General features: G+C 37.2%; 1 protein-coding gene across 7 annotated transcripts in view; it reads right to left on the reverse strand.

Annotated features, from left to right (window-relative positions):
* Positions 1-25,597, reverse strand: part of REV3L (REV3 like, DNA directed polymerase zeta catalytic subunit) — a 182,120-nt gene that overhangs the window by 33,951 nt on the left and 122,572 nt on the right. For 5 of the 7 annotated variants that reach the window (XM_045865328.3, XM_045865329.3, XM_045865327.3 and 2 more), the window contains exons 20-24: positions 23,562-23,680; positions 14,173-14,291; positions 4,694-4,835; positions 2,789-3,033; positions 1,496-1,604 (exon numbers count right to left, since the gene is read on the reverse strand). In XM_045865328.3, coding sequence (XP_045721284.1) covers positions 1,496-1,604; positions 2,789-3,033; positions 4,694-4,835; positions 14,173-14,291; positions 23,562-23,680 — 734 coding nt within the window. Of the gene's footprint in view, positions 1-101; positions 229-1,495; positions 1,605-2,788; positions 3,034-4,693; positions 4,836-14,172; positions 14,292-23,561; positions 23,681-25,597 lie in introns of all 7 variants that reach the window. The other 2 variants (XR_008505367.2, XM_054505503.2) reach the window with 2 other exon arrangements.

Genomic DNA, 25,597 nt, shown 5'->3' on the forward strand with positions numbered 1-25,597 from the left:
AAGACACACGGGATTTGTATCACTCATAACAAACCTCAGTTTTTAAAGATCTCATCCTAATGACCCCACACAGTAATCTGCATGGAACTCCATTTATCTACCTTGGAAGAATGATGAGCTGGGTTGACTCTGCTGACATTCAAACCTGCAGTTCCAGGGACTCTAGGTATTTCAAATGTGATGCTTAGACCACTAAGCCATCCCCTCCGGCCTATATTTATTAGCAATCTGGAAGAGGGGATGAATAGTGAGGTGATAAAATTTGTTGATGCCAAAAAAAAATCATTTGTATTAATCAAGACTAGGGAGAATTTATGAGAAGTCCAGTAGGAATGAAAACCACAAAACAGTATTAACTTTGAAGATGATTCACAGACACGTGCAAGGTAATGCATGTTGGACTGAACAATTAAAACCTTAGGTATAGAATAATCACACTTCTGAATATTAAAAAACCTTAGTTTTATTAAGCTTTACATTTTGGGTCAAAATGTAGATGTAAATTTTAAAAATACTGTTAAAGGAAGATAATATAACAAGCCACTACATATGTGACAACGAAAACATATTCTAACCTCTAATTCATTCTGTGTACCTTATGAAGCAGTCATAATGTTTAGTTAAGATGTAATATATGTCATTATGTTAAAGAGGTAATATTTTCCAAAAAGGAATAGGTCATGAAGTCTCTGGTGAGAATTTTCCTCCTATCTAAATAGCTAATTTTAGGGTACTCTTTGAACACAGCAACCTCTTACTGGTAGAAAATTATGCTACTTTTGCTAAGTACACCAGAATGAATCTGAGGGCTCGTGGGGTCCATGCTACCATCAACTGCCCTACTGTACCATGATTATAGTCAGACTCACTGGTAAGGAAATAGAAAAAAAGAAAAAAAGGAATGAAGTTGGCATAAGAGAGGCAATATAATCTTCTCCTAGATCACTCTCCTATTTGTCTTTAATTTATTCATTTATGAGGCTCCCTTTGGTCTCTTTTAAGGGGAGATAAGGGGAGAGAAAAAAAGAGACCCTATTATTAGTTTGGATATCTTAAAATGCAATCAATAAATATATTAGAATATCATTTCTAAGACATTCTTAATTTAAAATAATGTAGAACAATTAGAGTTTACACATTAAAGCAATTTAAATCTTGTAAGTTAACACTGTTGTGATTGTCAAATAGCTATTTAAGTCTCAGATTCTAATAGAGGTCAGAAGGCATATATGCACGTTTATTTCTTTCAGTATTTCATTAAAAACTAAAATCTAACAGTTAAAAGACTTTAAACGCAAATTCATGCAAAACAAGGTAATTGGTTTTTAAAAAGTAATTTCTTAGCAGATTCATATATCTTTACTTTTTAAGATAAGATATTCAAGCAAACTTTTTTTTTCTTTTCTTTGTTTTATATGCCAACATATAATCTAAATCATCAGCTCTCCAAAGGTTAAGCCACAGTCGATACCTTTCACTTACAAGAGAGTATTACCTTGACAAAAGCTATTCCATTGGGGGACACTGTGATATCATGCCTAATTTGGTAAAGTAAATCTGGAGGTACTCTTAGAGAGGTACAGCCAAATTTGAACTCATCATACCTATTAAGAAAGAAAACATTAAGCACATACTTTCGCAAATCACAGAATAGCGATACTAGACAATTTTAGGAATCTTTTTAACTCCAGTAGAAATTCATTTTCAAATATCTAAACATGAATTCATTTACTTAGTAATTTGTCTATTACCAAATAGCAGTTCTTCAGTATTCACAATTTATTAAAAGAAACATTTCTTAAATGGCATTATCCTAAAACTTACGGGTAAAATCTATACTGAAATACCAGATTTCAGCTCAACATATGACCATTTTACACTAAGTTCCTTAAAGAAAAATTTAAGCCTTAAATAGAAAGATTTTAAATAACTTTTCCAAATTTCTGTTCTTAATAAAGACAGGATTACCAATATAATTTCCATGAATACTTTTTATGAAGGAACGAGTATACTCTAGACTAACACTATACCTTGTTTTTTTTAAGATTTTATTTATTTGACAGAGAGAGACACAGTGAGAGAGGGAACACAAACAGGGGGAGTTGGAGAGGGAGAAGCAGGCTTCCCGCTGAGCAGGGAGCTCGATGTGGGGCTCGATCCCAGGACCCTGGGATCATGACCTGAGCTGAAGGCAGGTGCTTAAAAACTGAGCCACCCAGGTATTCCCATAACTTGGTTTTAAATACACAAAAATCATTATAAAGGAAGACTCTGTATTTCTTATGAGAAGAATACTCCTTTGAACATTAAAAATGTTATTCAGTTTATAAAATTTGGTTGACATGAATAAATACAACCCAACATTTACCAATTTAACTTAAAAATATCATTGACCATTTCTAAGAGGTCAAGAAGAGGTGACAGCTGGAGATAGGAGATCATAATCCTCAAACTACACCACTGAAAAGTGATTTATATCAACAAATTAAATGTAACTCTCATTTAAAGAGACCACAGATGTACATGGAGAATGAAACAAGTAAGTTGCAAGACTGATCTATTCATGATCTTCTTCATGAGTCATCCATTCATGATGATGAATTAGTCATACAGTTATCCACATCAATTAGTAAGTTAACTACAAAGAATGAATTAGCTGTGCTACAGCCCATTCATCTTGCTCAAAAGGACAGTATCAAGTGCAAAGAGACACTTAAAGCCTAATTTTTAGTAAGAAGTACAAAGCACAACAACATAATTATAAATATGAGAAAAAAAAACCCCTTACTTTCCCAAGTTCTCCACATGGCCAAGGCAGGTGGAAAAACAGTAGTTGTATGCAATCACAATCGAAGGATATAGTGACTGGAAATCCAAAACGAGAACAGAGTTGCTGTAGAAGCGAGATTCAGGCTCCATAATTAGGGGAACACACTGTGGGGCTCTCATTTGGGATCTCTGCTGTACACTAGGTGTCACAGGAATATAGTTCATTGGTTTAGCAATACGCAACATCATTGATTCCACACGATACTGCAGGCAGAAAGGTGAAGTAGGAAGAAAAGAAGAAACAGTTTAAATAGAAATATATTGGTCTTTGAATATATGATAATCATCAGGGGATGTTCTACTCTTCTGAATAAGACTGCATTCTTATAGGTTTTTTGAGTAGGCTCCACACCCAGCGTGGAGCCCAACACGAGGCTTCAACTTATTACCCTGAGATCAAGACCTGAGCTGAGATCAAGAGTCGGACGCTTAACCGACTGAGCCACCTAGGTGCCCCAAGGATGCATTTTTACAATACAGTTATATACTACGGGTTATTTAGTAAGCTTTCAGGTGCCTGTAGGAAACATTCATAAATTCTTTTCCTATATTCCTATAACTTTTATAAAAACTGTAAAATATATCAAATAACTTATACAATAAGTCAAATTTTGGAAAGAGACAAAATTAGATTTCTTTTTATGTTTAAAAACATCTATTTCATAATAAACAGATGTAGGAAAGACTATACAGTTTAACAATTTCATTTGAAAAGTTGGCCAATGATCTTTGAGAAATTTATTTGAGAAAATTAGAGAATGAAAGTCAGGAGACCTGAGATGGATAAATGTTATTCCAATTTTCCAAGAAGGAAACACAAGGATTCCAGAATTGAAAGGTAGTCAGCTTAACACCAGTCCCTCACAAAATTGAATCAAGCAATTACTGATTGTTTGTAATAACCACTATTAAGCAGATGGTTTGGAGTATTAGAAAAGGAAAGCACTCACAAGAACCAGCATGGGTTCACAGAAATGTTCTCATGTTGTTTTAAGGTATCTTTGCCTCTTATTATAAAGCCAGCTCAAATAATTTTTAAAATTTGTGGGGGGTATAAATAGCTTATAAACAATATAATAAACATGACAAAGTAATTAGAACTCTTTTTGCTGTATTTACTGAATTAGTAGATTGGGGGAATGTTATAGACTTACACTAATTAAAATAATTAAAATAAAAGATTTTATGAGGTTAAGGAACCTGAGTGAATTAATGTAGTATCCCTGATGCCTAGCACAGTGTTTATTTAACACATTAAAGGTATTCAAATAAGTGTTTGTTGAAATGAAGGCATGAACTCTTTTTGGGTGATGCATTTGACAAAATCTCTCATATCCATGGGAAATTAATTAAAAAGTTATGAATTAAATTACTTCTAGGGTCCTATTTTTCTTTAATTTCTTAAAAAAGTGATATAGCTACTTATATTGTTCCTAAATCGTCTTCCTTTTTATATTAAACTTTTATTTGGGAATTAGAACATGCTAAAATTAGGAATGTAAAACAAAAGAGAGGCAGACTTTCTTTGCTGCTTCTTCCCTAGTTTTAAGGGGCCTTTGAAGGCCTCCCTAATCACACTGACAATATTCAGGAACAAAATGTCATCCCAGGGACATAGTCATTTAGTTTTTTAATAGCATGAAAAACTTAGCAGTGGCCAGAAAGTTGGTATGGAGAGAAAATAAAAAGTGGAGGTGTTAAGTGAAATTAAAGCTTTTCCAGAAAATAAAATGACAAGATTTGATTAACTACCTATATATCAGTACCACATAAAGTTCAAAATATCAAATCACCTCAAACATCTCAAAAGTAAGTATGTCACTGACATAGAACTTGCAAGTGTGTAAGAAAATTGATTTCCTACCTGTGAACCCCTTGTCAGTACATGTAAAAACTGAATGCCAAAGAGTCTAGCCATTTCACTGGTTTTCCCAATCAGGTCCAGCTGTTCTAACATTTGGAGATTTCCACGGACACGGCTAATGTAGTGATCAACCATTTTCCACCTGTTAAAAAGAGAATCCATGCGATGAACATTAGGGAAAAATGTGGACGCTTAGAACTAGTACTCTTAATTCTGCTAAAACCTACACATTAAAAATGAGGATTTAAGGAGGGAGTCATGATGTGAGCCATTAGCAAAATATGTAAAGGAGTTAAACATTAGAAAATTCCATATATTTCAAGGGCATAAAACCTAGTGAAAATATGCAAAGTTTAAAATAGTACTTGTAAGAATTATTATTCTCAGTATTTTGCTTGTTGTTACTCTATTTTTATTATAAAAAATTAACACTCTCTTAGATGCTACTGCTGATGCAATAATTATACAATTATAATTCACCATATCTATAGGTTTTTAAAGAACATGGAGGCTTTGGGTTATCACTGTAAATACCACTCTAAAAGCATGCCTCCTATGTGTTCATGGGAAGAAACACAGTAATTTGGTGATGATTAGGAAAATAACTTCAATGAGATTATACCTGGGGTAATATATGTCAAATCAGTATTTTCTGTGAAAATACAAATATTCTGTTCTTTGATTTAAATCTTTACATAAATTAATCTCTTTACCCTGCTTTTAAGAAAATAATCAAACAACAAAAAACCCTCCACCAAAGCCGTGAACAAAAGTTTTGATTGAATATTAAAACATAAAAATAAAGTATATTAAAAATAAAATTTATTCATTTAACAAATATTAAGGCTCAAATATATTGCAACCCTTAATTATATGGCTTTTAGAACAATATAGTCACATAACTGTTCAATAAAAAAAGTTTTAAAAGTCACAATACATGACTAATACAGAAAAACTGGAAAATGAACATGAAAAGAAGGAAAAAATCACCCTATAATAAAAAAGACTGATAATAACAAGTGTTAGTGAGGGTATGGAGAAATTATAACCCTTATACACTGCTGGTGGGAATGTAAAATAGTGCAGTTGCATTGGCAAACAGTCTGGCAATTCCTCAAATTGTTAAACATAGCTACCATATAATTCACTGATTCCGCTCCTCAGTATATATCCAAGAATGAAAACATCCATCTACACAAAATCCCATACACGAATGTTCTTAACAGCACTACTCAAAAAAGCCAAAAGGGGAAATAACCCAAGTGTCCATCAACTGATGAATGAATAAACAAAATGTGGTACATATCCACATGATGGAATATTATTTGGCAATAAAAGGAAATGAAGTACTGACACATGCTACAATATGAATTAATCTGGACAACTATACTAAACGAAGTCAGTTACAAAAGGCAACATATTATATGAATCTATTTATAGGAAATATCCAGAACAGGCAAATCTATACAGACAGAAAGCAGATTAATAGAAGTGGGAGTAGAGAAGGGAAGACTGGAGGGTGATGGCTAGGAGATGCAGGGTTCCTTTTTGGGGTAATGCAAATACTAAGATTTACTGTGGTAATGGTTCCACAACTGAATACATGAAAATCATTGAACTATATACTTTATTTTTTTAAAGATTTTATTTGTTTATTTGACAGAGAGAGAGAGAGATAGCAAGAGCAGGAACACAAGCAGGAGGAGTGGGAGAGGGAGAAGCAGGCTTCCCGCCGAGCAGGGAGCCTGATGCGGGGCTCGATCCCAGGACCCTAGGATCACGACCTGAGCCAAAGGCAGACGCTTAACAACTGAGCCACCCAGGCGCCCCTGAATTGTATACTTTAAATGGGTGAATTATATGGTATGTGAATTGTATCTGAACAAAACTATTAAAAAGAATTAAACAAAAAGCTGTCCTAAAAACTTTATATTCAATTTTTAAATAAAATAAACAGAAATACTGTTCTATAACTTGCATTTCTAACTTAATATATTTTGACTATTTCCCCATAATTATATATTTTTATAGCTATTGAATATTCTATTCTATGATTATAACATAATTTAATGGCTCTTATTACTATAAGCAATGCTGTGATGAACATCTTTATAGCTAAGTCTATGTACTGATGCTGAAATATTTCCTTAAGATAAATTCCTAGATACAGTCAAAAGGTCTGTTATGATTTAGCTTTTAATACATAGTGACATACTGCTTTCTAGATGGTTTTAATAATTTATATTCGAGCTAGTGATGATAAAGTACTTGTTTTCTTTGCATCTTTGTCAACACTGGGGATTATAATTTTTAAGTTACTACTAATTTGAAAGGCAAAAAATTGTATCACATTTTAATGTATTTTTTAGATTAAGGTAATCCTTCAATAATACAGATTTGTCAATGTGAATCTGAGATAACATTATGTATGGATTCAGTCAGTCCCTTTAAAATAAAACAAAATGGATCTAATGACTCATTCTTTCTGTAGACCACATGGCAGTCAATGACCTGTCTTGGAGTTCTCTGATTCTTTCTTCTGCTTAATCTAGTCTACTGCTGAACTCCTCTAATAAATTTTTCAGTTCAGTTATTGTGTTATTCAGCTCCATGATTTCTGTTTAGTACTTTCTAATATTTTCTATCTCTGATAAAATTCTTACTTTGCTCATATAATGTTTTCTTGACCTTGATGACCATCTTTATGACTGTTATTTTTAATTCTCTGTCAGGTAAATCATATAACTATTTCATTATGGTCAGTTTCTGGATATTTATCTTCCTCTGTTTGGAGTATCTTTGCCTGGTTCCTCATTTTCCTTGACTCTCTGTTGGTGTCCTACATTAGACAAAGCAGGCACTTCTCCCAGTCTTCATGGACTAGCTTTATACAGGAGGCCACCACCAATCATCCCAGCCAGGATTCTGGGGGCCTCTACCAACTCTTTCCCTTCCCAGGTAGAAGCAGGCAGCTGTGGTTGCTGTTCACCCACTCTTTGTTGAGCAGAAGGTGGCGTTATGGTGTCTGCCAGTCCAAACCACTGTCTTTGTTCTCCTCTAGGCAGCCAGACTGTGTTGAACCTGTCACAGCTCTAAAACTGGAAAGACAGGGCGCCTGGGTGGCTCAGTCGGTTAAGCGACTGCCTTTGGTTCAGGTCATGATCCTGGAGTCCCAGGATCGAGTCCCGCATCGGGCTCCCTGCTCAGCGGGGAGTCTGCTTCTCCCTCTGACCCTCCTCCCTCTCGTGCTCTCTGTCTCTCATTCTCTCTCTCGCAAATAAATAAATAAAATCTTTAAAAAAAAATAAATAAATAAAAATAAAACTGGAAAGACAGATGGCAGTTCTTTGTGTAGCCGTGGAGGAGTTGGGGCACTGGATGCATGGATCTCCTTCTCTCCCCAGGGGTAAGCTGAGAGGTGGGATTTGTCATCTACTCACTCTGTGCTGGGCAGCAGGGGAGGATGTATGGCATCTACCAGCCCCATGCCACCATCTCCATTTGGCTCCGCCAGCTAGACTGCTGAACTTGTCAGAGCCCCTTTGGAAAAGTTGGGGTGCCAGATATGCAAACCAACCCTTCTCCTCCTCTGGGAGAAGCAGAGAGCTAGGGGCCATTTCCTGATCATATAGCTCTGGGCCAGAAGCAGGGACTCTGGCAAGTGAGTATCCTAAATCTCCCTACCAGCTTTGGGGAGTCTGGTTCTGCATTCATCCAGGGCACAGGATTCTTTCAATTAGTTTCTGGATTTCTCACAAAGGGAGTTTGTCTGTGAATTGTGGCTGAATCAGTGTGTTTATAGGGGAAGGAGGATCTAGGGTTTCCTACTCCACCATCTTGCTGATGTCACTCCGTATCTTTCCTGACATTTTAAAATTATTTACAAAGTGGATTTTTTATTTTATTTATTTATTTAACGATTTTATTTATTTATTTGACAGAGAGAGATATAGTGAGAGAAGGAACACAAGCAGGGGGAGTGGGAGAGGGAGAAGCAGGCTTCTCGCCGAGCAGGGAGCCCGATGCGGGGCTCGTTCCCAGGACCCTGGGATCATGACCTGAGCCAAAGGCAGACACTTAATGACTGAGCCACCCATGCACCCCAAAAGTGGACTTTTTAAATTAAAAAAGTAATCTTTTAAAATAAGATCACCTTCATGGGGCACCTGGGTGGCTCAGTTGGTTAAGTGACCTACTCTTAGTTTTAGCTCAGGTTGTGCTCTCAGGGTCATGAGATCAAGCCTCGTGTTGGGCTCCATGCTTAGCTCAGAGTCTGCTTGGGACTCTCTCCTTCTACTCCTCCTTCCTGCTTGCTCTAAAATAAATAAACAAATCTTTAAAAAATAAGTAAGATCACCTTCATTCCTACTTTCTAGTTCTATTTGGGTCACCACATGGTATAAAAAGAGAATGGAATTAAATTGTGGTCTTTAAAAAAATAATGTGACAAAGTAGAATTTTGTTAGGTAATTTTGTTGTTGTTAAAGAATTATGTCATTCTCCTAACACTTTGTGAAATTCAAGTATAATAAACAAATACAAGTTTTTATTTCTTTGTTAAAATATTTTATTTACTTGAGAGCAAGAGAGTGAAAGAGGGAGACATCACAAGCAGGGGTAGGGGCAGAGGGAGAAGCAGACTCCCTACTGAGCAGGGAGCCTGATGTGGGACTCGATCCCAGGACCCTGGGATCATGACCTGAGCCCAAGGCAGATGCTTAACTGACTAAGCCACCCAGGAGCCCAAATGCAAGTTTTTATTTGGGGAAGAGGGAGAGAAATATAAAGTATAAGCTACTCATGATAGGCCTGGGTAGGTGCTGAATGGATGAACTTAGAGCATCTTGAGGGCACAGGGTATTTTCTGGGGTAGGGCTTCTAAAAAGAAAGTGACAAAAAGAGTTAAGAATTCTAAGTAAAAACTCACTTATTCTGAACTTTTTTCTTTGGATTGGCTCTACATCCAGGAAATGAAGAAAAAAATTTTGAATATTATCTTCTTGAGCTACATAACCTTCTGCTACCAACACACAGCTCCTAGCTCAGAAACTGGAACAGTATTTAAAACTATTGCTTGGAAAGCAGATGAAATCAGAATGCTACTATGAGTTCCCTAGATCATTACTAGTAGGGATTAGGAAGGTTTTATAAGCTGATTGAGGAATCTAAACATGGAACATAACACTTCATGGGACAATACATTCTAACAACACAACTCTAAGAACTTAACTCATTTATATAAATCAAGGGCTTTCAGGAGACCAAATGTGAATTTACAAAAACAAAATGATAATAATCAGGGCTCCCTCATGCTTTACAAACAGATTTAATACAAGAAATTCTTGACTAGCAAGTTCCTTTAATTTCTGAGGCAATTTACAAAAAATGTGTCTGTTTACTTAAAACACTGTAGAAAGCAAATGCAATTATTTTTTTTTAGCAAATGCAAATTAAAAAGTATGACTTACTTTGTTGGTAAGATTTCACTTAAATTTAAAAATATAATTGTGTGATCTTCCAAAGTATCTCCAAAGAAAGAGTGTATGGTCTCCATGTAAAACAAGCCATCTAACATAAACGGTCTAATGTCTAGTTCAAGTCCTTTATGTACTATGTTAGGTCTAGCTCTCTATTTCACTTGGCAAAAGCAATTACTTATCCTAGATAATGCCTAATTAGAGGTAGCAAAATATGCATTTACTGCATTTTAGGGCTCACGAGTAAACCACCAAATATAGTTTTCAATGTTAAGTTTAATATTAATATTAAAAGTTTCACTTTGGGGTGCCTGGGTGGCTTAGTCGGTTGAGCATCTGACTCTTGGTTTCGGCTCAGGTCATGATCTAGGGGTCGTGAGATCGACCTCTGCATCGGGCTCCATGCTCAATGGGAAGTCAGCTTGAGATTCTCTCTCCCCCTCTGCTCCTTCCCCCGCTCGTGCCCCCCCCAACACACACTCTCTCACTCAAATAAATAAATCTTTAAAAAAATAAATAAAAGTTTCATTTTATTTGATAGATAACTTCTCCTAAACTTCTATTTCTATAAGGCTTTGATCATAAGCTTAGTGCTTTCTGTGACTTCACACTTTACTTCCTTGAGATTCCTCAAAAGAGACTAGAGATGACATGCTCAGAAAGCAGTTCCCCAAATGTTTCAAGTTGTTTTTAAGGCTATATTTCCATCCTCACCATCATGTGGCCTTACAATTCAATAAGCAGAGCTTCATTCATTTCAAACACCGGGCATATTAATTTCAGGACTTTTTTCTTTATATAGCTATTTTCTAAGCTTGCTACTATCATTTTACCTTCAACTTAAAGAAAAGTATGGGTGCCTGGGTGGCTCAGTTGGTTAAGCGACTGCCTTCGGCTCAGGTCATGATCCTGGAGTCCCGGGATCGAGTCCTGCATGGGGCTCCCTGCTCAGCGGGGAGTCTGCTTCTTCCTCTGACCCTCCCCCTTCTCATGTGCTCTCTCTCATTCTCTCTCTCTCAAATAAATAAATAAAATCTTTAAAAAAAAAAAAAAAAGAAAAGTAGAGGTGGGAACTTTCACTTCTGACTATGATGGAATAAATGGCACTGGACTAGCTTTCCTGCTTTGATAAAACAGTTGAGGTAGTTGTTTCTGGGCAAAGAACAATAGGCAACGTAAGACTGTGCTAGTGAACCCCAGCCCATGTGAAGACAATTTCCTAATTACACTGCAGGATGCTAGAATTTAAGTAGGCCGTCTTGCTAAGCTGAGGAAGCAAAGATCAGACTTCAGGCAGTTCACAGCTAGAACCCGAGGGACAGATTATCTGTGCAAGCAGCAGAGGTTAGCAGTCAGAAACACAGGCGGGGGTTTCCTGTGAGTAACTGGCCTAGGGCTGTGCTGAAAATGAGGAAGATGAAACCCTATGAGGCTTACTAAGGAGCAGCTGCTGTGAGCGTGGGTTTGGAAAAGAACTATTCAAACAGTGCTGGGGTTGCTAGAGAGGAGAGACCTCATTATCCCTTTATTAACAAGTTGGGCAGCCAGCTGGGAGTCCAGAGAAACCATGCCTTAGGAGGTCTTTGACCTAGAGTAAAGCCTACTCTAGACAAACCTAAAACCAAGCACTAGCAATATGCAAATGGGACAGAGTTTGGAGATTGAATCCTGACAAGTTTGAGGGGCTTAGAGAACACTTTGGCTTTCGAGAGAATCACCTTAACAAAGCATAAAAACCAGGTTTACGTTAAGTTCAAGGTGATCAGCCAATAATTGAATTGCCAACTTGAGCAAAAATAAACACACTTCACAGGAAGATAAAAATCCAGAATCTGTACAAGAGAACATCAACAATATCCATTACATAATCATGCAAAGAAACAAACAAAAACTATGATCCAGTTGTTATGAGACTGATGAATCACAGGCCTGTAACTCTGAAACCAGTAATACACTATATGTTAATAAATTGAATTTAAATAAAAAAATGTTTAAAAAAATATGACCCAGTTAAGAAAAAAAGCAGTTAAACAGAAACTAACACTGAGATAGCCAGATGTTGGATTTAGTAACTATTATAGATATGTTCAGGAATCTAAGGAAAACAATATTTAAAAGATTAAAAGAAAAATATAGTCTTAAGGAGTGAATAGACAGGGCAACAAAATATGGAAACTATAAAAAGAAAGAACCAAATGAGAATTTGGGAACTAAAAATACAGTAACTGAAATACAAAATGGCTGGCCTGTTTAACAGCAGACTGGGGATGACAGAAGGAAGTTAGTGAACCTAAAGATAGCTTGTTAGAGAAAAGTTTGAAGAAAAATGTACAGAGCCTCAAAGATCTATGGGACACTGTAAAATAGTTTAATACACATGTAATTTGGAGTCTTAGAAAAGAGTAAGCGGGGGCAGAAAAAAATATTTAAAGAAATAGCCAAAAATTTCCTAAATTTGATGAAAAACATCAATTTAAAGATCTAAGAAGCACAGCAAACACCAAGAAAGTTAAATTCTTAAAAATCCACATCTAGGAATATCATAGTGAAATTACTGAAAACTAAAGGCAAAGAGAAAAACCTTGAAAGCAACCAGGAAAAAAAAAAATCACAGAATTCTGTTTCAGATAAAGCAAGCTGCAAAAGGACACTGACATCAATCCAATCTAACAATAATAAACAGCTGGATAATCTACAAAATCATGTTTTCTTGAAGCCGTCAGAAAGTTGAGGTTACAAGAGAATCAGTTGAACTAAATTTTACAGGGTGACAAATCCATCTAAAGACAGGACACATAACTTACGTCATCTTTGGCAGAGCACTGGCAGAAGCAGCTGCCATAAAAGCACTTAAGAGTGAACTAGTTAAAATGCTAATAAATTCTTAAAGGTCACGGATGGGCCAGCATGACAGTTTATAACCACTGGGAACCCTAGATACCAGAGGAGTGTTTTTCCATGGAACCCCCACCAAGACTGGGGGCAGGGCAGGGCACAAAGGAATGAAATCCTGCATCTTCCTCTGATTTTTCTCTCCTATGAAGCAAAGGCTTGAGCTGCTGTGGGACTGGCAGGAAACTCTAATCCTCAGGATTTAAGCAGAGATCCACCATCTCTGGGGAAAGAAAAGATGCAAAAGATGTCTGCTGCTGGGAAAGGGGTAGTTGCAAAAGCTGCACCTGAAGGAAGGGCAGGCAACCGCCCTGTTCCAACTGTGGGCCTTGTACTAAGTAACAAGCAACAGCTGTCTACCACTGGAAAAGAGGCAGGGAACCTTTCCATCATAGATTCCAGGCAAGGAAACAGCGCTGATGAGGAAGGAATTGAAGCAAAAAGCCATCTTCCCCTGGGGCAGTCAGGAAATCTGCTTGGGGCCAAGGCCTGGCAATAGTACAGAGCAGAGGTCCACTGCTCTGTGGAAGTGCAGGACTGCTGAGAAAGCCTCAACCCTTAGGAACCTCTAAGGACTGACTGTGGATCAGGAGAGCTGAGTAATCCCCCCGCCTCCACTATAAACCTTACACAGAGGAACAGCAGCAGTCAGCTGTTCATGAAGCCTGACTTTGAAAAAAAATGCATTGTATACACTGGAAAAATGAGGAGAATGACTATTGATTTCTCATTAGAAACAATGGAGGCCAGAAGAAAAGGGAGTGAAATCTTTAAAATGGTGGAAGAAAAAAAAAATCTCAACCCCAGAATTAGACACTGAAAATATCCCTCAAATATAAGGATGTGATAAAGACATTTTCAGATAAATAAAGGCTGAGAGAATTTATTGCCAGCTGACTTGCAGAAGAATTGCCAAAGAAAACAATTCAGCAGTTTCTTAAAATATTAAACATTCACAATCTAGACTGGGATAGTGGTTCCAGGGTCTATACATTTTTTAAAGTCATGGCACAATACAATTTAAATGTGTGCATTTTGTTGTATGTAAACTTACTCTAATAATACTCATTTTAACAGATATTATCCTCTTCAGAGTTATAAAACAATTACCTGTACAGATCTGTCTTGTTATCAAACCAATCTGATAAGACTCGAAAGGTAAAGAGGGGAAAACGCTGATGAAGAACATGAAAGCTCACATTTTCAAAGGTGTAGTTAGTTAGAGCCACCTAAAAAAAAAAAAATCAACAAAACCAAGACTTCATTATAATAATGCTTGTATTTATGTGCAAATTTTGTTCTAAAAGATCTGGAATATTACTTCAAACTTTTCACAGTGGATATGAAAGCTACCTATAAAAATGATTTGTTACAAAAAAAAATAAAACTATGTATATATAGCCTTCTAGACGGAAATACTCATAAGCTAATATTTAATTAGAAAACAATCAGACCAGATGAGTTCAACTTGGTCATGACATATTTAAGAGATCTGTTTTTATCACTTCTTTTATACTCTATGCCAATACAAATACTGACCGAAGCATTTAAAAACTCTTTTTAAAAGTTATTATTTTTAGTAATCTTTATACCCAATGAGGGGCTTGAACTCACGACCCTGAGATCAAGAGTCGCATACTCTTCTGACTGGGCCAGCCAGGCACCCCTGACAGAGCATTTTTACAATATGATAGTCCTTTCAGTATAATGTCTTAACGACAATGCCTTTAATATCTGTGGGGAAGGAAATGTCCACACTTTTCGAATCTTTTATTATATCTTTCCTTTTTTGTTTACATAGGGAACAATGTTTATAGTTGTGTGTACAGTAGTGGTCTACAACAAGAAGCATATATTTTCAAATAGTTTTTTAATGATTTAACAATTTTTGTAAATAATTTTCATGCTTCTGCAGCTGTAGATTCTGTGAATTCCTTGCTTGCTCATGCTTTAGTGTATTTGCAATACCAAATATACAGGTTTAGTATTTTTGCCTGTTAATGATTGTTTCACTTGTAACGTTTTGGTTGAGGTGTTAAATGGTGGATGAGTACCATGGATGTGAATGTGGGAAGTAATTTTAATCATGTGTAGTTGGTCATAAGGCCTAAGTTGCAGTAACTACTGCTGTTTTATTTAACAGTGCCTTGTTGCTTTGTATGCATTAACTGTTTGGGTGTAAAGATTGTGGGTGTAAAGATCCCAACAGGGAGGGCGCCTGGGTGGCTCAGTTGGTTAAGCGACTGCTTTCGGCTCAGGTCATGATCCTGGAGTCCCTGGATCGAGTCCCGCATCGCTTCTCCCTCTGACCCTCCCCCCTCTCATGTGCTCTCTGTCTCTCTCATTCTCTCTGTCTCAAATAAATAAATAAAATCTTTAAAAAAAAAAAAAAAAAAAGATCCCAACAGGGAGCCACAGTATTTAAATTGACCAGCCTAATGTTACAACTACTTTGAGGTGGCCAAATGTAAACTAAAAGCCTTAATTAAAGTGGTGCAATTTTGTTTTTATTTTTTTTATTCTTATGTTAATCCCCATACATCATTAGTTTTAGAAAAGTGGTGCAATTTTGTATAACTTAGCATCAGTAGTTCAATAAATCTGGATTGCCATGCAAAAAAAAAAAAAGGCATTTATTTTAAGCAAGTTAATTTTATGTTCTTTCCATACTTACTTTTTGGTCCACGAAGACATGCTGATTAACAGAATTTCACAGATTCAAGAATGAGTTATCTAGTTAAGGTCAGGCATTCATCCTGCTTCCAAGAATTACACTGGTACTAAGACCCAATACATGGACATTATAGTCACTTAACTTCATTCCCAAAGCAAGAGATTAAAAGGAAATGGCAGAAATGTTTCCCCATGCTCAAAGTATGTAGGAAAAAGGGGCACCTGGCTGGCGCAGTCGGTTAAGTGTCTGACTCTTGGTTTCGGCTCAGGTCTCCGCTCAGGTCGTGATCTCATCGGTTGTGAGACTGAGCCCTGTCTTAGGCTCCGTGCTCAGCAGGGTGTCTGCTTAAAGATTCTCTCCTACTGCCCCTCCCCCCACTCGTGCACACTCTCAAATAAAATCTTTTTAAAAAATATGTAGGAAAAAGTATGTTAATGGGAAAAGAATACTAAAAAAGGGTCCAAATTCATAACACATACCTTAGCTAAATGCTATCTCAGAAATACCTATAGGACACAAGCAATCTAGACAACGGCGGGCATTTCAAGGCAAAATGGAAATTGAGGAATCTGCAGTCCTCATTCTTAGGTCAACTTGGGAGGAATAGTTCAAAAGCACTTCACATTTGTACATTATAATTATAAAATATTTTCTTTACCACTTCTACAATCCAGCAGGTATAAAACAGGGACTGAATTTTAAAGGCTCATCTCAGTGTATGACCCAAACTGGTCTTACTTTATCTACAATTTCTTTTTTTTTTTTTGAAGATTTTTTATTTATTTACTTGACAGAGAGAGACAGAGCGAGAGAGGGAACACAAGCGGGGGAGTGGGAGAGGGAGAAGCAGGCTTCCCGCTGAGCAGGGAGCCCGATGCGGGGCTCGATCCCAGGACCCTGGGATCATGACCTGAGCCAAAGGCAGACGCTTAACGACTGAGCCACCAGGCGCCCCATCTACAATTTCTATCATTCACCAGAATGACAGCACTGCAATTGGTATAATTGCAAGCATACATGTGTGTACACACAGAGTTTTAAACTTTAGAACAAGCCTATTCTAGGGTTACCAGTATAAAGCAGGTACTAACCCATTATCTTGGAAGTAAATCACCATTTTTTCCAACAATCATTACTGGCCTGGAGTACTTCTCTCAAACATAACTCATTTTATTATCAAATCCCTGTATTTGAGTGACTCTTCTACTTGCTAACAAATATTTTCATTTGGTGGTTTTTTTTTTTTAATTCCCATTTAGTGTTACAGAAAATGGCGCCAAACATCTGATCTCTGGTAGTTACATGATTACCTAATACAGAGTATAGCACTTTAGACCAAATTTAAACTTTTGCTGTAGTATACGTCTTCAGTAACATAAGCAATCAAAAAACCTCTACAGAAAAGGTCACCTTATTGTCCTATAGCTCTCTCATTAGGGAAAATTTTGAAACTTGCCACATAAGTTGACCTATGAGGATTAACTAGCAGATTTTGTGACTCAAATTAAACTTAAAATCTTAAGAAATTGGTTCCCAATACCTGAGACAGATGGCAGATCTATGTTCTGGGTTGATTTTATTTCAAATAGAACAATTTCACAAATTGGATTAAGGCTAAACAAATATTATAACCTTATGACACCCACTCTACTTTGAGTCTTCTTGGTGTCACAGGAGCATAAATATACTTAGCTACAATCCCAGCTGTGAGTAAAACTAAAGGAAGGAAACATGAACTCTAAAATTAAGATGATCTATCTTCAGAATGTTCCAATCTTTAGATAAAGTGATTTACTCTAGAAGTTGAAGTATGGATTCAGAAATATGAAGTAGGAGTTACTTGTTTTGGGGGGAAATCTAAATAAGTTAAACATTAGATAAATGTACTATGTAGATCAAAGTCAGAATTGATATAAAAAGTTACAATGCTTGTACATTTATTTATTGATAAAGGAATGGTCTGATAGAGGTATGGTTACACTTTTCCATTCACAGCTGTAGTTAATGTGCAAAACACAATATTTAATTCCTTCAGAAATAAACTTACTCAGACCTAGGAGAGGCAGTCAGAATTAGCGCAGGGGAACAAAGAAAATAAAGATGAAATAAAGAAAAATGGAAGGAGATCAAAAGTACCTGTGCCCTATCTTCCATCACCTTATTCCCTCAGTTGTTCCTCATTACCTGAGTCTTTCTTTTTTTTTCTTTAAAGATTTTATTTATTTATTTGAGAGAGAGAGAATGAGAGAGAGAGAGCACATGAGACGGGGGAGGGTCGGGAGAAGCAGACTCCCTGCCAAGCAGGGAGCCCGATGCGGGACTTGATCCAGGGACTCCAGGTCATGACCTGAGCTAAAGGCAGTCTCTTAACCAACTGAGCCACCCAGGCGCCCCCCTCATTACCTGAGTCTTAAGTTAAAAAAAGTTTTTTGATTAACACATACTTTATTAAAGAAATGTACAAAAATTTAAGGTGAAGAACTCATAAATTTTTATGTATATATACAACCAAGTAACCACCACCCATATGAAGATATAAGAAATTTCCAGGACAGGGTGCCTGGGTGGCTCAGTTAAGCATCTGCCTTCAGCTCAGGTCATGATGCCAGGGTCCTCGGATCGAGTCCCGCATTGGGCTCCCTGCTCAGTGGGGAGTCTGCTTCTCCCTCTCCCTCTGCCTGCACTCCCCCCCGCTTGTGCTCTGTCAAATAAATAAATAAAATCTTAAAAAAAAAATTTCTAGGACACTGGAAAGCTGTCTTCAGAGAGCTTAGCATATATATTTATTTATTTTATACATATTCATATTGAAAATAAAATATACACTAAGTTCTCTGAAAATAGCATGCCTACAATGAGTCCGAGTCTTTTATTTTTTAAAAATTTTTAAAAGATTTTATTTATTTATTTGACAGAGAGTGTACAAGCAGGGGGAGCAGCAGGGAGAGGGAGAAGCAGGCTGGGATTATGACCTGAGCCGAAGGCAGACACTTAACCGACTGAGCCACCCAGGCGCCCCATGAGTCTGAGTCTGGACCCCTTACTATAAGCTAATGAGGCTTTCAACAAGTCACTAAATCTCTGTGAACTTCAGTTTTCTCTATTTGGAATAGTACCTCACTACTCTGTTGTCTTATTTATGTTTGTATCAAAATTTAAAAGTGACTAAGTCTGTAAAAGTGCTTTATAAATGATAAAACAATATATGAATGGGAGCGAGTACATTATTCTACTTCTATATAATCTTCAATGCCCATCACATTGTCTTATTTAAAAGCACCTGACATGCTTATTGACAAACTAAAACTGTAATAGGGAATATAAGAAACAGATTCTGATGTTGCCAAACTGAGATAATGGGAGGTTTACATGCTTTGTGGAAACATCCGACTTTCATAGTGGCTCTCCTGGGAGTGTTCTCTTCTGGTTCTTCGTCTTAGACTGCTTCTTAGGATTTGATTCCTCTGTCTACTCCTCAAAATGTTTTCGTTCACAAAAATGTCTTTTGGCTCAATCCTGATCACTCTCTCCATTCCCTTCTTGGTGAGTTCATCCACTCTCATGTGACTTCCAGGGCTCTATCTCTAATCTAGACCTCTACCTAATATTTTGGACTTTCCTATTTACATTCCTTTTTTTTTTTTTTTCAAGATTTTATTTATTTGAGAGAGTGAGAGAGAACACAAGCAGGGGGAGGGGTTGAGGGAAAAGCAGACTCCCTGCTAAGCAGGGAGATGGACTGGGGGCTGGATCCTGTAGGACCTGAGCCAAAGGCATCACTTAACCAACTGAGCCACCCAGGCATCCCCCTATTTACATTCCTATTTACACATTTGGGACTTTCCTATCTTCACCTGGTTATCTGATACCCTATATTTTTTCACCTAACTGTGATCTTAAACCATCTATGCCAGAACCCTGATAATTATTCTTGACACCTCCTCTTCATCTTTTTGTACATCTAATTCTTGTGGATTTATCCTCTAAATTGTTTTTTGAATCCTTATACAACTGCCAACTTTCATTTGAGCTACCCCAAAAATCTTGTCACTGGTTTCCTTACCTCTAATCTTGTTCTCTTCCACACTGCTACCAGAGAGCTAGGTCTGAGGCAAATTCACATGTCACTGCCTCTGTCCCACCTTAGCCACCCACTCCCATGATCATACTCCAAGTTCTATTACCATCAATAATTACCCCTCCATAATCTCATGCATCCTATTCTCTGAACACCATCTCCCATCCTTGTAGTTTACTCCCTCTAGTACCCCAACCTCCCTTATCTAGCTCAAATTGCACAACTGTAATCACAACCTTGCACATACCATTTCTTTCTTTGCCTCTCTCCTGCTCTGTAATTGACTGATTATTTTTTCACAAAGCTATAACCCTTTGCCTGTGAGTTGTGGTTGAATCTAACCCTCTGTTACTTACACTTACATTTGTGAATTTGAACAGAGCTGGCAGGTTATCGCTTTTTCTGATGTGAATCGCAAATGGGCTGTCCATGCTACCTAGCTTTTATACTGTATTTTCTTAATTAACCACTCACGAATTCTCCTAGATAACAAAAAGTCCCTCCACTATGCTTATTCTCAGTTGAGAACACTGACTGCTTTTTTACTGAGAAAACTGAGGCAGTCAGAAGAGAACTTCCAGGGCGCCTGGGTGGCTCAGTTGGTTAAGCGACTGCCTTCGGCTCGGGTCATGATCCTGGAGTCCCGGGATCGAGTCCCGCATCGGGCTCCCTGCTCAGCGGGGAGTCTGCTTCTCCCTCTGACCCTCTCCCCTCTCATGCTCTCTCTATCTCATTGTCTCTCTCAAATAAATAAATAAAATCTTTAAAAAAAAAAAAAAAAAGAGAACTTCCACAGACTCTCATTGACCATCCACCTATCTACCAACACCTGCAACCATATAATATGCTCTCTGCCTGTGAAAATAGAGGAACCGGCTATACTTCTTTTCCCCCAGAGATTTTTATTTATTTATTATGAGAGAGACAGAGAGAGTGAGCGAGAGAGAGCACAAGAAGGGGGAGGAGCAGAGGAAGAGGGAGGAGCAGGGAGCCCGATGCGGGACTCCATCCCAGGACCTGCTATCATGACCTGAGCCAAAGGCAGATGCTTAACCGACTGAGCCACCCAAGTGCCCCCCAACCATACACTTGATTGATCTAACCCCAGGCTCAAATTTGTGCAGCAGAGATGGCAATGAATAAATATTTCGTCGTTGGCAAATTCTTGAAAGGCCTGGATTAAGCTGATACCCAGAATTCTAAACACCATCTTCTGGGGGAAGAGTTATTTAAGCAGTCAACAAGTATGTCATGAGCACTATTTAAGAGGCACTATGTTTGTTACTGAGGATTCAAAGTCCAGAGAGAACAGTAGTAATTTTATGTTAAAAAGGACAGTGAGGGGTGCCTGGGTGGCTCAGTCCCTTGGGCGTCTGCCTCCGGCTCAGGTCATGATCTCAGGGTCCTGGGACTGAGCTCCACACTGGGCTCCCTGTTCAGGCGGGGAGCCTGCTTTTCCCTCTTCCTCTGCCTTTCCCCCAACTGTGCTCTTTCTCTCACAAATAAATATAATCTTAAAAAAAAAAAAACAGGACAGTGAAAACTACTATATTAATAAATAAACAAAATTTTAAAAACCCAAACAAGGCATAGAAGAAAAGATATTCATTCAACTGTAAACTGTATTGGGGGAGTGCAACAGTTGAGATGTTCTAGAGAGAACAAGAGGATTTCACTTTCATTTTACATACTTGTCCGCATTCATTTTAATAGTGAATACAAATTATTTTTAATAAAGAGCATATTAAAAACAATTATAGGGGGTGGCTGGGTGGCTCAGTCGTTAAGCGTCTGCCTTTAGCTCAGGTCATGATCCCAGGGTCCTGGGATCGAACCCCGCATCGGGCTCCCTGCTCGGTGGGAAGCCTGCTTCTCCCTCTCCCACTCCCCCTGCTTGTGTTCCTGCTCTCGCTATCTCTCTCTCTGTCAAATAAATAAATAAAATCTTAAAAAAAAACCCCAAAACCCAAAAAACCAAAAAAACTATAGAGTTAGAAACTGCTAAGTTTCATGAGGGAGATACAGATAAAAGAAATAAAGATTAAAAAGGAGCCTCTGGAACTGTTTAAATCAGGAAAAATAGTTTGAGGATCTCGAATATGAAAATTCTCAGGGCCAGTTTCTGTCCAAAGTCATAACCCTTAAAGTTCCAAAATAACTTGAGATATAAGACAGAACTTCCCAAAGTTCATTCAAGATTTCCTGGAAATTTCCAAATTTCCAGGAATACTTTGGGTTAGAAAAAAACAGTGGCCCATCTAGGAAGGGGGGCAGGTAAGTTATCCAACTCATAACTTTCTCACAGTTGTTCCCATATTTACAAATAAAGATCAGATATACTGTATATTCAACCCAGAATTAGAGAAAGCCTTTGACCCTGAATTTTCAGTAAGAAGTAAAGAAAGCTCTAAACTTTGAAAAAATATTTACTCCCCAATTTGTGATTTTAAGTTAACAGTGGATAATTGTACAGTTGCCTTTTGGATCTTCAGGGATGAAACTAAGATTCAATAATTTAATTTTGTGTTTACATATTCAATTTACGTGTTCATCACAGACAATATCAGAGACTGCAATTTGAAATACAAAATGTAATGTACAAACCAAATACACCACAATCTCTATACCTTCCATATCCTATGCTGTGTCATTAGGAATTATTTTGAAGTCACTGGGGATTCCCTGTGCTCTGATAATATTTTAAGAAGAAAACACTAACATAAAATTACCCTCAAGCAGTTACATATATTATACATTTTCAAATTAGATGAAATGGGAGCATAACTTTAGATTCATGGTGTAGAGAGGAAATAAAAATAAGGACATCTGAATGTTATATAAAGAACCTAATTCCTTATATGAAAGAATTACTGTGTGCTGGTGCCCAAAAGAATTGCAGAGGGCATGCTTGGAAAGTCATATGTTTTATAGAAATGTGGAAGAGCAAGAAAGATCATAGTGAATAGGAGTGTATAATAGAAATATAATGAGAAAGTAGTTTCAAATAGCAGAAGCGATTGAAGAATGCAGCTTTCTTTTAAATATAAACATCTTATCTGATATTATCCAAAGTCCAAAATCTGAGAATAGACCAATTTACAGTAGATATCTTTTTACATTTTAATAAAAGAAATCAGGCAACTTCAAGGATGCAAATATGGTCTAAGATCCCATGATCTTACATTTTTAAAGAATTATTTCTCTGAGTGATTGTAAATAAGATCATTTGTTGAAATTTATACTACCAAAAATCCTTATCTGGACCCCCAAAGTCTCAACTGGAAGCTGCTATTAACTATTTCCAAGTACTGTCTTTCCAATTTACCTTCTTAGTCTGACCCAGTTTTTAAATATCCTTGGTTCCTTCCTATGTAGACTAAATTTTTCTTACTTAATAAATCAGAAAGACCAAGCTGAATTCATCTAGCACTAAGTGCAAAAAATGATGAAATTATACAACATTCGACACATACAACATAAAACTTTGATAGTTGTAGACTTTTCTAGTTATTGCTATATAGACACAAATGGTACAAAATTAAAACACATCAATAACATTAAATAGTCCTGTAGCTTTGCATTTTAGAATGTAGTATTTAGTTTTGTAGCTCTACTTAGGTATAACAAAAAGAATTCACAAAGAAGCATAAGTTACATAGTAGATTATACTAACACTCTACAATAACTAAAATAGTTATACCATCCTAATCTCTTATTTCCAATAAAATTTTAGATGAAGCACGTTACCTCATTTCTCATGATTCTCCAAAGATTTAGTGTAATTCGGCCAACAATATTTATTTCACTCATTGTATCTGATCCATACTCATCTCTTTCAGGTGCAAATCTGTTCTCAATTTTGTCATCTACAGAAATGAATATAGATTGCTTCAGGACTCACAGAAATCAAATTTCCAAGCAAATTATGCCAAATAAAAATGAGAATAAAAATTAAAGAGAAAGATTAAAGATGAAATATAATCATCTGTTTTTTATTAGGCTTAGAGAATGAATAATCATTATTTTGATTAAAACATTTTTCTTCCCTCTAAGTTATGAGAGAATTTTGTGAAATGCTTCTGAAAATGATATTTTTTAAATAATAAAAATGTGTATAAACACATATTTTAAAAATAATAAACCCTTTTCACTTTAAATTTGGTAATTTCTGGTGCTATTCTTTTTTTTTTTTTTTAAGATTTTATTTATTTATTTATTTGAGAGAGAGAATGAGAGAGAGCAGGAGAGGGGGGAGGGTCAGAGGGAGAGGCAGACTCCCTGCCGAGCAGGGAGCCCGATGCGGGACTCGATCCTGGGACTCCAGGATCATGACCTGAGCCAAAGGCAGTCGCTTAACCAACTGAGCCACCCAGGCGCCCCTCTGGTGCTATTCTTATGACACCTAACACCACAGCATTTCTTTGGTGTTAGGATATGTTTATTCTTACACTGGTCATTTCCTGGAAAATATGGTAGAGTTTTTAACCTAAACAACTCTCTGAAAATTTGTTGACATCAATTAATGATGGTCATATTCAGAATGAAATTCTGCTAATTTTGTATGGACAACTAGGTGAAGAATAAGGTTCTGAGTCTAGTTTCTTGGGTGATGATTTTACCTAGAATAGAAATGAAAATGTGTTTCTCTTATATAACACTAGGTATATACACGTTAATTAAAAAAAAAAAAGAGAGAGAGATAGTAGGAAGGGAAAAATGAAGGCAGGGAATCGGAGGGGGAGATGAACCATGAGAGACTATGGACTCTGAGAAACAAACTGAGGGTTCTAGAGGGGAGGGGGGTGGGAGGATGGGTTAGCCTGGTGGTGGGTATTAAAGAGGGCATGTACTGAATGGAGCACTGGGTGTTATACGCAAACAATGAATCATGGAACACTACATCAAAAACTAATGATGTAATGTATGGTGACTAACATAACAATAAAAAAAATGTAAAAAAAAAAAAGAGGATCTGGAATAATATATATATATTTACTATATATTGAATGTCTTATCATATTCTAAGAACTTTATTAATATTATTTCTTTTATTTTAACCTAGCCACTTTATTTATTTTTGGGGGGGGCTGATGAGCTTCATTAACTTTAATATTTTTTTTTTTTAAAGATTTTATTTATTTACTTGAGACAGAGAGAATGAGAGAGAGAGAGAGAGCACATGAGAGGGGGGAGGGTCAGAGGGAGAAGCAGGCTCCCTGCCGAGCAGGGAGCCTGATGCAGGACTCGATCCAGGGACTCCAGGATCATGACCTGAGCCGAAGGCAGTCGCTTAACCAACTGAGCCACCCAGGCGCCCTAACTTTAATCTTTAAATGCATAATTAGTATTAAGATGCATACAGTAGTATTTTAACCTAGCCACTTTATAATGCTAGTATAATTTTCATTTTGTATTGTAGTAGATTCTACTCAGAAATGTTATTATTGGGGGTCCTGGGTGGCTCAGTCGTTAAGCGTCTGCCTTCGGCTCAGGCCATGATCCCAGGGTCCTGGGATCGAGCCCCGCATTGGGCTCCCTGCTGGCAGGAAGCCTGCTTCTCCCTCTCCCACTCCCCCTGCTTGTGTTCCCTCTCTTGCTGTGTCTCTGTCAAATAAATAAATAAAAATCTTAAAAAAAAAACAACTTATCTTAGAGTGCATGCGCGCGTGGGGGGAGAGGTAGACGAGAGGGAGAGAGAATCCTCAAGGAGACTCCCTATTGAGCAAGGAGTCTCACGTGGGGCTTGATCTCAGGACCCCGAGTTCATAACCTGAGCAGAAATC

The sequence above is a fragment of the Mirounga angustirostris genome, unplaced genomic scaffold, assembly GCF_029215605.1.
Source record: "Mirounga angustirostris isolate CCGP_5_RB_7025 unplaced genomic scaffold, mMirAng1.0.hap1 SCAF_8, whole genome shotgun sequence".
In the NCBI taxonomy this organism is placed as follows: Eukaryota; Metazoa; Chordata; class Mammalia; order Carnivora; family Phocidae; genus Mirounga; species Mirounga angustirostris.